Source organism: Pituophis catenifer, unplaced genomic scaffold (genome assembly GCF_029215685.1).
Source record: "Pituophis catenifer annectens isolate HBS135680 unplaced genomic scaffold, rPitCat1.0.hap2 SCAF_7, whole genome shotgun sequence".
NCBI classification, from domain to species: domain Eukaryota; kingdom Metazoa; phylum Chordata; class Lepidosauria; order Squamata; family Colubridae; genus Pituophis; species Pituophis catenifer.
Window position 1 is genome coordinate 54,869,282 of NW_027256887.1, and position 12,912 is coordinate 54,882,193.

Here is a 12,912-nt window from a genome sequence, read left to right on the forward strand (position 1 = left end):
GTTTCAGCATTGCTGACTGCTATTCTCTAGTCTGACTTATCTCCTCAGACATATCCATTATTCTGTAGCTGTTCACCCAAACTTTGCTCATACAATTTTTGTTTTACTGTAAAGGGGGCCTTAGGGATTCTGAAAGCATCCAGCAAACAAAAATGGTTGATTCTTTCTAAAGCTGTCTACGTTTTTAGGGCAAAAGCTGGACACATCATCAATCTTGATATTGGTTAAAATGGTGTTGGAATTCAGAGTTAAAATTATGTTAATTGATGAGATTATATTTTGGCAAACTCTTACCTTTGTCGCCTTTCCTTTGCTCTGAGCTTTTCAGTGACTTCAATGATCTCAAGATACTCTTTTGGAAGTATTTCAAACATCTCACAGAGTTCTGAAACTCGCATTTCTATTTTTTTTAGCATTTGAAATGAGGTCATGCTGGATACTTCCTGTGTCCCACAGCAAACTCCATATACTTCTGCTACTTTTTTAGTAAGTGCATCCAGTATTTTATTCTTATGATATAAAGAAGAAAATTAATATCATTAACTACCCTTAACCTTGGGAATGGAATAGAGAATATATTTAAGTAAATAAATACATAAACAAAATAAGGCAAATTCTGAGGTTACATTAGAAATCCTGAATCAAGCTTACAGTGAAATATTAAAGCTAAATACTAGAGGTAAACATTCCCCAAATTTAGAGTAAGAATTATATAATTCTGAACATTGCTAAAAGGGAAGAAAATAATGTATAAGCAAAATGGTATTCGTTCAGTGAACAAGAGCTAAAATACAAAGTTGGCAACATACACTATGGAAATTCAAATGAATAAATCTTAAAAAAATGCAGTTTGGTGGTCAAAAAGGCATAAAACCAATGTAGATGCAAACACAGATGTAAGAACCCAATGCACATTGGAAGAAGAGGTATTCTGTTCAAGGTTAAAACATCCTAGTCTTTGGTGGTCCATCCTGAATTCAGTGAAACAGTTTCAATGTTGGGATTGGCTGTTCTGACCACTTGGAATTGTGAAGTGGGGATTGACATAATCCATTTTAAGGTCTGGTTTTTCTGGTAAAGCTGGAAAAACTTATTAAGGGAAGCAGTAGGTAGGATTCTGTGCTGATTGCTAAAACAGCTCAAGAAGGGTCCAGCAAAAAGGAAAAAGCCCATGCAAAACAGCAGAAGAAGCCACTGTTCCTCTCCAGAATGTTTAGTAAGGATTTGAAGAGAATAATTCCACATATAAGAAATGGAAAGGCATACACACCACCAAGGAAGAGTACATACAGAGAGCAAAGAACCAAAGAAATGATTGTCAAAAAGTCAATAAAGAATATTTATTATTTATTTATCAGCTCATTTTATAGCTGCTGCTCATTCAGAAAGCCATTCTGGAGGACTTTGGGCCAGTCATTCTCTCTCAGCCTTAGGAAGAATGAAGGGCAACTTGCACTTCTGAAAGTATTGCAAAGAAAACTGCAGGGACTTATTTATTCAGTCATCAGGGCTAAGAATGACTTGAAGGTCTCAAATGAGAATAAAAATAAAAAGTTTATTCAGCAGCAGCTAGACTGCATTTTGAGCAGTCCACAAATGTAGGGGGATATATTACTTTTCAGGAATCTGAAAGGTGCCACTTGGAAAAAGATTAATGACTTATTCTGTCTCTCTAGAATGTAGGACATGGAATAGACGTATGGAACAGGAAGATAATGCCAGTTGAATGTAGGGGGGAAAATAACTGTAAGAGGAATTTGACAGAGTAACAAATTAGGCAAAAAAATATAGTCTCCCCTTGCTGCATATGTTCAAGCTAGAACATGTTCAAGTTGGATTTGTACACTGTGCAGCATCTGCATGTATTCAGGTATAGAATCATAGAATGTAAGAGTTGGAAGGGACCTTGGGGATCATCTACTGGTAAGTCAATTGTAGCCTAAATAACTTCTGGCTCTATAGTTCCCTTACCTAATTACCTCGTTGTTGGAAAAGGCACTAATGTTAGAAAAGGTACAAGGAAGAAGAAGTGTATGACCAACAGCAAGGCAGATGGACTCAGTTACAGTGGCAATGAAGAAGACCTGAAGGGCCAGATTAGGAACAGATTGTCATGGAGAAAATCTGGGTGGTCATTAAGAATTGATCCTGATTCGATGGGATATAATAAATCAATAAACCTAGCATTTCATTACCATCATTAGATATTATAATGCTAATCAAAATAAATCACTGATGGTCATTTTAGATGCTCTGTAATGTTATTCAATATTTATCTGCCACTCTAGCACTTCTTAAGCTAAATGTTGCCCACTGGTATATTAACAGGATTGGTTTCATTTGTCTATCAATGATGAGTCTGAGTCAGCCCATCCCTCATTTGTGACAGTGGATATGTTATTCAAAAGTTGGTTGTAAAGTTACGGTTCAAGGTCACCTTCTGATGGTGACTTTCTGTATGCAACCCTGCAGCATTCCTGGCGTCAGAATGGAAGCTCTTTATCACTGCTGCCTTCTGGGATGTTTTTTGATTTTCCAGTCCAACCTAAAACCTTAATATTTATCCCATTCAAGAACAAATCGGGCCTGACCCTGCTTAGCTTCTGGGCTTAGGCAAAGGTGACCTGGTGCTGTATCTGAGGCTCCCAGGGTATTACATACAGGTAAGAGATACAAACTCAGTTCAAACTGAATTATCTTTTTAGGATTGAACAATCTGTATTATGATGAAGATGGTTGATGCATTCAAACTTACCATGGATGCTGGATTATATTCTCCTGAAGAAAACATTTTAGCTTTTAATGCCAGTTCAGCACTTTTCCCATCTTCTTTGAGGCAAGCAGCTATTAGAGCTTCTTTTTTGTCTCTAAGGCGCTTTACCTTTTGTTCCCTATTAAAAGAGAGCATAAAACTTTATAGCTAGAATTTTAAATTAGTTTGTCTGTTTTAAACAGTTGAAGTGCTCATTGAGTTTTTCTAGTCTAACATTTTTCAGAGGAAATAACATTTTTCAGAGGAAATAAAACATTTTTGCTAAGACCAAATTGATTTAATAGGCATTTCCTGACTCAGAGATTCCTGCAAATTGTCATAGAGTGATTTCTGGCAGACATGGTCTTGAGTTTGTAGCAGTGTCATTATAAACTGGCTAATGCTGTAAAATAATTATCCAAATAATTTGCTATTAAGAGCTAAAACCCCTTAATTAGAAAGGACATCTTTTTCTTTAATTAAAAACATCATTTAGGAAAAGTGGTGGAAAAGTATAAAAGAATACATTGGATAGAATAGTATATAATGGAATGATCATCAATTGTATTGAAGGGGAGTGGGGAGCTATCCTGCATTGGACAGAGGAAGGCAGCCTCTATAGGAGGCAGATGTTAGAAGGGCAGCTGTGGCAGCTCTGTAGGTTCTCCCCCTAAAATCGTAATTTTTTTTTTCTCATGTGCCATAAAGCCTGCCTGCATAGTCTGCTATTCTTAGGAAGGGTAGAAGTTTTGTCTGATTACCAACACTTGATTAAGATTCAATTGCTAGTCCAACCAACTTCATTGCATGGAATTATGATTTGCCTTACGCACCAACATCTTTTGAGCTAGTTCTGTATTGGTGTGCCACAATCACAAGATTTAAAGCAACATATGCCACTTACTTGCAGTTTCACAAGAACTGACTCATTTGAAAATATGGTTTATTCATGTAAGAATATAAATTCTGAATTATATCCTCTTATTACATTTCCTAATTATATTATTTCCAGATACAATAATCTTAATTTCATTGGGCAATGTTGTATTCCTTATGTTATTTTTTTTGAATTGGAAAGAGTTTTTGTGGTGGATAGCTTCCATGTAATACAAACATTTTTTTAAAAAAGGTGATGGGTGATGGGGGGAAGGCAGTGTGTTCTCTCCCTGAAATTCTCTAACTAAAGTCTTGAATTATTAAGATTATTCATTTTAAAGCCAAAACTCGTTACATTTTTAAGGTATGTCATATCTATTAGCTTCTCAATTCTAACATTAAATCCCTTTCCCTGTGTTAATTGTTCAAGAGCTGAAACCATTCCACACCACACCCTGCTTAAAATTAAGCTAGTCAGCTGTGCCTGAAAGAGAGCACAATATTGAATTCAGCTTCTGTTCCTGGCTAAAATCAAGAAATCTCAATAGGCTTGTTTGGAGCACAAATTGCTATCAGCGTGCATGTATGTTCACACTTTGAAAATATATAAAACAACCCTATTAAATTAATAACTTACACATGCTGCTTAACTATTTTTTCTCTCTGCTGGCTTTCCTCCAATGTGCCACTAATATCTTGAATGTTTTGGAATAATGAAAGATTTTGCTCTTCAAGATATCTGAACATCTGAAGTAACTCTTCTGTGTCTTTAAAATATATCTCTGTCTCCTAATGAAGGAGAGACAGTAATGCATAATATCTGGAATGGCACATCTGTTTGCAAACATTTTTTGAAAAAAATGAGAATATGGTAAAAGGAGGGCATTTGAGGATTATACTCAACTGGCAATAAAGGACTATGTTTTCTTCATTATTAAATGTATAAATCAGCAAAAAACCCATTAATTTCATTTGTCAATTTATATATTATGCAGACTGTATGGTTTGCTATGCCACCAATTTTCTGTAAACTTGTTTAAATGTGACTGACTTAACAGGTGGCTGATATGCATTGAAGTGCTGCATAATGTCCTTCACTGACACAAGTTTATGGTATATTTATAGACACTACTGTTTGCTATAAAGAACACAAATAAATTCAGGGATTACTTGTCAGGTGCAAAAGTTCAGGTCTACATGAAGGTCCAATTAAACTGATTTATTATTACTCATGCCTACGCACAGGAAGACTCAAATATTTGAGAATCTTCCTGCTAGCTGTTAGATTGGAGTCAATGGAATTCAAGACAGGTTGGACTTAAACTGCTTGTGACTATTAGAGATTCTAGGCTGATCCCTCTTTTAACTCTGCCCCCAGGTTCTGCCACTCCTTCTTTACATTACTGGATTGAATCCACCAAAGGATAAAAGAATCCACTGCTGGATAAAATATATAAAACAAACAAAATATTTCCTTCTAGTCTAAATACTTTAATTATAGAATAAATGAATGAATGAATGAATGAATGAATCAATCAATCAATCAATCAATCAATCAAATCAATCAATTCTTTGATTTATTTATTAGGTAATGTTTTCTGCTGCTTTGATTCTTATAGCATTGTACAGTAATTCAGATTATGTAGCTGATATCTGAAAGGTTGTGGGTATTAAATAGTATCTAGAGGCACACTTCTTTTTCAAAAACAGTTTTATATTATTTTTACAAATACAAGTGTAAACATATGCAACACACCTTCCTCCTCCTATTTTCCCCACAACAATAAGCCTGTGAGATGAATTGAGCTGAGAGACAGTGACTGGCCCAAGGTCACCGAGCTGGTGGAATAGGGCAACTCTTGGGTAATGAAACGACTGCAAGCAAACAACCAAATTAGCGACCAAGAACCCCACAGTTTAACTCTGAGATATGTATATTTTAAAGATAAATGTCTTACTTTGTCACAATTCTGGATATCATCCAAGTTAAAAGTGTCTTCTGATGATAGAGAGAAGCTGTTTTCACTTAGACCACTGTTATTAAAAGAAAAATTAACTTGGATATAATTTGTGTGTACACCTTGAAGCTTGCCAAGTAAGTGTTTACCAAGCAGGAAGATTATGCTTGGTAGAGATTCCACCTGAGGGAAGGGAAGGGAAGGGAAGGGGGAGGGGAGGAAAGTTGGTATCCATAGATGAGCTTGATTGGGTTTTTTTTTTCCCGAATTCAGATTGCTATCACCTTTCAGATGATACATATGTATCATCTATGAATAATTTTGGGTCCAGTGCTCCTTGTGATGACTTTCTAAAGAACCTGTAGTCTCCTGCAAAAAAGAAGAAGAAAAAGAAACATATAATATCATTCTTATTTAGCAACAGGATAAATTATATCCTGTTTTATCTTATAATTATATCATACACAGTGGAGAAATGAATCCACCATGAAAGGATTGCCCTATGGCCTGTGGGAGCACATAACTCCCAATTCTACTTTTTAAATTTTTGGTGGCCTCTAGAATACTTGCAGAATGTTCTGCTGTAATAAGGGGCAAAATAGGTACATTAAACTTCTGCAAGGATTAAAACATCTATTTTTATCCCTTAAAACCTCCAGGTGTCTCAGTGCAAACTGGTGATATTTCTTAGCCCTTATACAAAAATGGAAGCATCCTATGTAATAAGTACTGATTGTCCAACTAAAATCTTAATGAATTTTCATATAATGAACAAAGAAAAAGCAAACATGCAAGTGAGAAAAAAAATTAAAGAAAAAAGTATATAGAAGCAGCTTCTCATATTCTTCATAGCAGTTTTAAGCGCAAATATATTTTCTTTCTAAAGTTACATCATATTATGCTTCTTTCTATAACCTATCCTGTTTAATCATCAAAACCATGAGTCACAAGTTCATTTTTTTCATTTTTATGCAAAAAGTCCATAAGAGGCGTGGAGTCAGCAATAAATATAAACATGTTTTTACTCTAATCAAAGAAGTTAATTCATCTATTTCAGGAAAATCTGTTGACTTCAACCATCCCTCCATAATGAGCAGTGTCAACTCTTTTCATCTTTGTGCATACAGTAATCTCACTGCCATGATTGTATACTGAAATAATTTTTCATGGCTTCTTTCTAATGATTTATCCATTAATCTTAAAAGAAAAAGTTCTGGCTTCTGTTGAATGTTGATCTTTAAAATAATCCATATCAAAGTAGGTATTGGATCCAATTTTTTTTTAGCTTTTTACATGTTAATCAAGCATGATAAAACGTTCCTTCATCATGTTTCCAACATACATTTGAATGCTTTTCTACGTTCTAAATAATTTCTCTGGCATTATGTATCAATAAAACATCATTTTATAAAAATTCTTTTTGAGATCATGTAAATTTCAACTCTTTTAATCTCCCCTGCATCTTTCTTCCAGTTTGACAGCTTTTCTTGTGGTTGCCATGGTGAGAAAGGAAAGTATGTCAGTTACTATGATGGGAATAAAAGGCATGGTTCTTTTTTTTCTTTTTCTTATGTCTCAGTTGGCTCTGCCTAGTTAGTCAAATAGTCTAGCTCATATTACTCTTCTCTTCTTGTTTTGTAAAATCCACCAATTATTACTGCCCACATATATAAACAATCAATCTTCCCACAGTGGTCCAGTCTGTTAGTTAAACTAACTTTATTATTTTCAAAGATACTTTCATCAAAGAAAAAAAAATTCTTCTTTTTTTAAAAAATCACTATCCTCCTTTTCTGTTTGAAACATCCAGTGATGGGTTCCTCCTGGTTCGGCCTGGTTTGGCCAAGCTGGTAGTAGTGATGCTATTACGTCACCGAACCGGTTCCCTTTCTTCGGGAGCTGGGTCCTCCCACCCCCACCCCATTCCTACCTTTTATTTGTCTTTTTCCGCCCAGCTGAGAAGTGCGGCAGAGCGGATTGCCGCACCTCAGCTGGGCTGATTCGCAACGTGCTTGCGAACACGAAGCGTGTGCACCAAGAGAACCGGTAGTAAACCCGGTTAGAACCCACCACTGAAAACATCCCAATATTGTAATCTTGATCAGCTTTTTATCTTTAAATTAAAATCCTTTAAAATAGTTTTTTTTCCTGTTTTTTAATTTCAAAAAGAAGACACTGAAATTCTTTAATCTTCTTTACTGTTTGGAATAACTTAGATTGTAAAGTACTTAAATTGTGAAGTGATTAAAAAGGTGACCTTTTGCCAATCAAATGTCCATAAAAAGACTGTACAGCAATTCAGGGCAAATTGTGAATCCCTTACTTCCCAAGTTTTGTTTTGTTTTGGTAGGTTTGTTTTTTTTTTTGCAAGGAGAAGCTCTTCCAGAGCAGTAGTGGGCAATCCCGATTTCTCCTGCCTCCAGAGAACTTTTCTGTCACCAGAACCAACTCTTGGTTGGCAATTGAACCACTGTGTTGTCTCCACCTGCAGAACTGCTTATAGAGATGTCTAATCAGCCATACAATAATGACTAAAATTGTGGAAACCTTTTGGGAAAAGTGTATTTTCTAAAACTATCTAATAACACCACTTTTTTGGGGGAATAGTATCATAAAATTATATATCAATGGAAAGATAATTTAATCAAGAATGTAATGTAATAACTTTTATGAAGGATTTGCTATTAGAATAGCAGTTACAGTATAAAGAAGAAAAGTTAAACATGTAGAAAAAATGAGATATACAAAAATTATCACCATATCAGTTAATAATTGGGTAACCTTTAGCATGAATTATGGCCTTACAACATCTTCCCATGGAGTGAACCAAGTCTTTTAGTTCTGCAGCTGTTATAATGTGAAACCAAGATTGAATGATTGCTTCTATTAACTGGGATTTATTGCTGTGTCGCTTCTGGCTAACAGGTTTCTTTAGTCGGCTCCATAGATTTTCAATTGGGTTAAAGTCTGGGCTATTCCCAGACCATTCCAGCAGTAGAATATGATTACCTTGAAACTCCCCCCCAAAATTGGTGTTATTAGCCATCAAACCTCAAAAATATACTTTTCCCAAAAGGTTTCCACAATTTTGGCCACTACTATAAATCTCACCCAAAACCCAGATTCCTTTCTTTCAAAGGTCTTCCTTATTTCTTACCTTCGTTACTTGAAACTTGTGCCTTTTCCTCTGGCTTGCCTAAGTTGACTGAGACTGATTTCTCTACTATCATTTTCTTGGCTGGCTGAGGCCCTTTATGAAGTGCCATTTTGTCTAAAAGTAGTAGCCAAATAACACAGGAGTCACATATTTGTAAAAAGAACAAATCATCACCTCTATTAATCCTTGCTAAATCCAAACAAGACTGACATTGACAGGAAGTGAAAGCAATCTGCAACCGATATTAAAGTGTTGTCAAAGTAAATAGTCAAATCATGGGACTGGAGACTTAACTATCATGCAGGAAGCCTAGGAAAATCAGTCACACTAAGACGAAGGTTGCAGCAAAAGAGAACGCTGATACATTATTTTGGTCATACATCAACAGGACAATTATGTTCTTAGATTTTTCTTTAATGTTGATGTAATGCCACTACAAATTATTTATTTAAATTGTAAAGTTATCTATTCAAACATTACTCCAAGGGCATACAGTTGGTTAAAACTTCATTTTAAAACACTGAAGCAAATAGACTAAAATCAGCAACCTGGAGAAATACACAAATATTCGAAATATTTAAACAGGATCACACATGATCCCGGCTCACAGCCTGTTTAAAAAAATAGTTTTAAATGCTTTCCAGAAGGACAGAAGGGTCAGAGCCAAAGAGAGAGCAATTATTCCAGAAACAGGACTGACAATTTCACTATATAAATATTTCACTATAGTCATTTCACTATATAAACATCATTAGGACCTAAAAAAAAAGAGTATATACTTCATAATGTTCCTTCCTGCATGAACTGGGTTGTGGATTTTTTTTTTTTTTTGCATCTTCAATAATTTGGGATATGACAAAATGTATTTATTCCAACTAAGTTTTTTCTTTTAGGACATAGTTTTCTCCCTCCAAGTTTAGAGTATAATATCTTGGCATACCTAGATAAAATTTCTATTTAAAAAAAATCCTCCAAAAGCAATCACGAGGAAACCAATATAGTACAGGAGTAATCTAAGAGTGCTTTTTCACTATTCAATAAGAGAATACACAACTTTGCTAGACATAGCATCGATTAGAATTATAACTCTCTTGCTGAATTAAGATTTTTCAAGAGTGCTCTTTGAATACAATTTTTGAGTCACACTGTACACATTTAATTGTTATACAATCTAACCTAACCTTTATAATAAATTTAGTCTGCTAAGTCTTGACAAATTTTGATTCATATAATGTTTCCATTTTATGATTTCCTCCTCTGGAACCTGCTCAGATAGTGATGCCAGACTGACTAATCCAATAATTTCCTGACTCTTCAATTTTTCCTTTTGTGAAGAAGACAATACTTTTCTTCGTTCAGTTTTTTTAATACTTCACTTATTGTGGACCCAGGGTGCTCTCTGAGCATGGTTGATTTCACAGTTGTTTTACTACTCAATTAAATAGCATCTACAGTGCCAGGAGGGGGAGCGTTGTCCTGTTTATATACAGTAGCTTATCCTGTCAGTTGATTGGGTTTTCGTTTTTTTTCTTGGTAGTTCCTTGTTGTTTGATGCTTATTTATTTGACTGAGTTGCTAGTTTCTTGATTAGGGTATTGTTTATTGCTTGATTGTCTAGTGTTAATCCTGTTGTTGATCCTTGCTTATCTGGGAATTGATTGCTGCTGAAGAGATGTTCTGGAAAAAAGTTTTGCTTCTTTTTTAGCTTTTTTAACCTTTGTTTTTTTTACAGCTAGATAAGCAGGGATCCAACACCAGGATTAACACTGGACAAACCATTAATCAGTAAACACAGGCTAGCCAAATAATTATCCAGGAGACGACCATACCACCAATTGACAGGGCAAGTACTGGGAGGGCAAAAACATATGCATTTTTTCTTTGATGACCTGTCTGAGTTCCATCACTTATGTACATCTTTTTGGTTTTTCTTTTTGGTAAATTGATGGCTTTTTTCCAATTGTGGTTTTAGTATCCTGATGAGCCCCCATTCATCTTAATCTCCTTTTTGTTAACATGAATACTCCTGATACATTAAACAAATTGGCCAGAAAGAATCAGCATGTCAACTGGCTGCACCCAGGGGGAGAGCCTTCTCTGTGGGGGCACCAGCCCTCTGGAACGAGCTGCCCCTAGATGTGCGTATGATCCCCGACCTGTGCACCTTTCACTGCGCCCTGAAGACCCTTTTGTTTCAACAAGTCGGGCTGGCCTAACATGAATATGAATTTTAATGGGTGTATGTTAGTTTTTTAATTTGTGGGCCAAATTTTTGTATATTTGATTTTAACGGTTTTTAAATTTTGTAAATTTTATGTGTTTTAATATGGCTGTACACTGCCCTGAGTCCTTCAAGAGAAGGGCGGTATAGAAGTTTAATAATAAATAAATAAATAAATAAATAAATAAATAAATAAATAAATAAATAAAGGATATTATGGATATCCCAGTGCTTTTAGGTACAACCAGTGCAGAGCAATTATCCCACTCCAGTAAACTATGCCTCATGGACCATAATTATTACAAAGTGAACCAGTCAATATGACACATGTCTAAGTTACATATTTGTTTGTTCCTATTTGCCACCTTCCCTGCAAACATAAAGCAGGAGATGGGAATATATTAAAAGAGCATAGTGGAAGTATGCTAAATTTCTCCAGTTATTCAGAAACTTTACTTACCAGGCAATCTCATATTAATGGAAATTCAATGCTTCCCTTTCTTTTTTTTACATACTTTAAAACTTCCTGCCTCCACTGTATATATTGTCCTTTATATATTTTCAATTTAGTTTGTTCCAGATGTGTTAGCCTTGCATCACTCAAGATTCCTAGTTGGTGTGCTTGCTAGAATTACAGCAGTATTCCCTCACACTGTAATTTAAATGGTCAATTGGACCACTGAAAACTGTGTACTTACTTGCTTTATTTTGTAATACAATGGAGGCTGAGATTAGTTTGGTTTTATCAGCAGCTGCTGGGAAAGAAATAAGGGATTTTGATGGGCTTCTTTTCCGGTCTTTCTTCCTCTTTGCCATCTGCTGCTCTTGCCATGCTTTGGGAGAAATACTAAACAAAAAAGCTTCATAGGATAAATACAGCTTCAAAAGGTCTTCAGTGTTTGCAATTTCACTGCACATGTGAAAAGAGAACAAGGGATACAAGGGATAGAAGATGTTACAGATGTACAATGCTTAGCAGACATTCAAAAAAATACCTAAGAAAGCTGAGTAAAGTATTTTCCCTGAATTACAGTATATGGTTTTCTAATAGCAATAGCACTTAGACTTATATACCGCTTCATAGTGCTTTTACAGCCCTCTCTAAGGAGTTTACAGAGTCAGCATATTGTCCCGAACAATCTGGGTCCTCAGAATGAAGAACAAAGACAATAATTTTTATTAGTACTGGAGCTACTGTGTTATGTCTGGGCAATAAGGTTTTTCAAAATTACTTTAATTTGGGGAAGATTATTTTATCAAGAAACCTTCTGTCCTTTATCACAAACATCTGTGAACTTGTTCAGAAATTTTAAAAAGAACAATTGAATATGCTTTATAAAAAGAATAGAAAGTATTAAATTGAGCTTAATAAGAACATCTACTCAAGTTTCCATTTATTTTATAGTTCTAAAGATTCAGCTTTCTGAATCTCAGCTGTCACTTCTCAGTTGTCCATGGTATAAATAGTGTACATTATGCTTATTACATTATTACAAAGATTTTGAGCTTGATCATTTGGTGCCTTTCTGTATGACAGATGTATAAAGACCGTTGTGTAGGTATCTGGTACTTGAAATGCAACTTCATGAGCAAGAATATGCTGCATTGTGGAAAAATATATTAAGAATCTCATCATCAAGAATCCTTCCCATAAATCTCTCTATAAAGCAACAAGAAAGAGCTCACCTTTTAAGGGAGAACAGTTCATTCATTGCTATCCTCAGTTCTGTTGTTACTTCCATTTTGTATTTTGCCTCTTGAGTTGCCCTAGAAAAAGGCTGCATGTTATTTTAATACAGAGATGTTCATATTGAAATAGAGAATCAATCTGATGTAGTGGCTAAGGCAACAGACTAGAAATTAGGAGACTGTGAGTTCTAGTATCATTGTAGGTATGAAGCCAGCTGGGTGACCTTGGGCCTGTTGTCTCTCTCTGCCTTGGGATGAA

General features: G+C 35.2%; 1 protein-coding gene across 1 annotated transcript in view; it reads right to left on the minus strand.

Annotated features, from left to right (window-relative positions):
- Positions 1-12,912, minus strand: part of CCDC38 (coiled-coil domain containing 38) — a 29,397-nt gene that overhangs the window by 7,113 nt on the left and 9,372 nt on the right. Inside the window, exons 6-13 of the mRNA XM_070947888.1 lie at positions 12,651-12,731; positions 11,663-11,874; positions 8,744-8,857; positions 5,871-5,955; positions 5,587-5,662; positions 4,266-4,417; positions 2,756-2,891; positions 295-509 (exon numbers count right to left, since the gene is read on the minus strand). Of these exons, the coding sequence (XP_070803989.1) occupies positions 295-509; positions 2,756-2,891; positions 4,266-4,417; positions 5,587-5,662; positions 5,871-5,955; positions 8,744-8,857; positions 11,663-11,874; positions 12,651-12,731 (1,071 nt within the window). The remainder of the gene's footprint in view (positions 1-294; positions 510-2,755; positions 2,892-4,265; positions 4,418-5,586; positions 5,663-5,870; positions 5,956-8,743; positions 8,858-11,662; positions 11,875-12,650; positions 12,732-12,912) is intronic.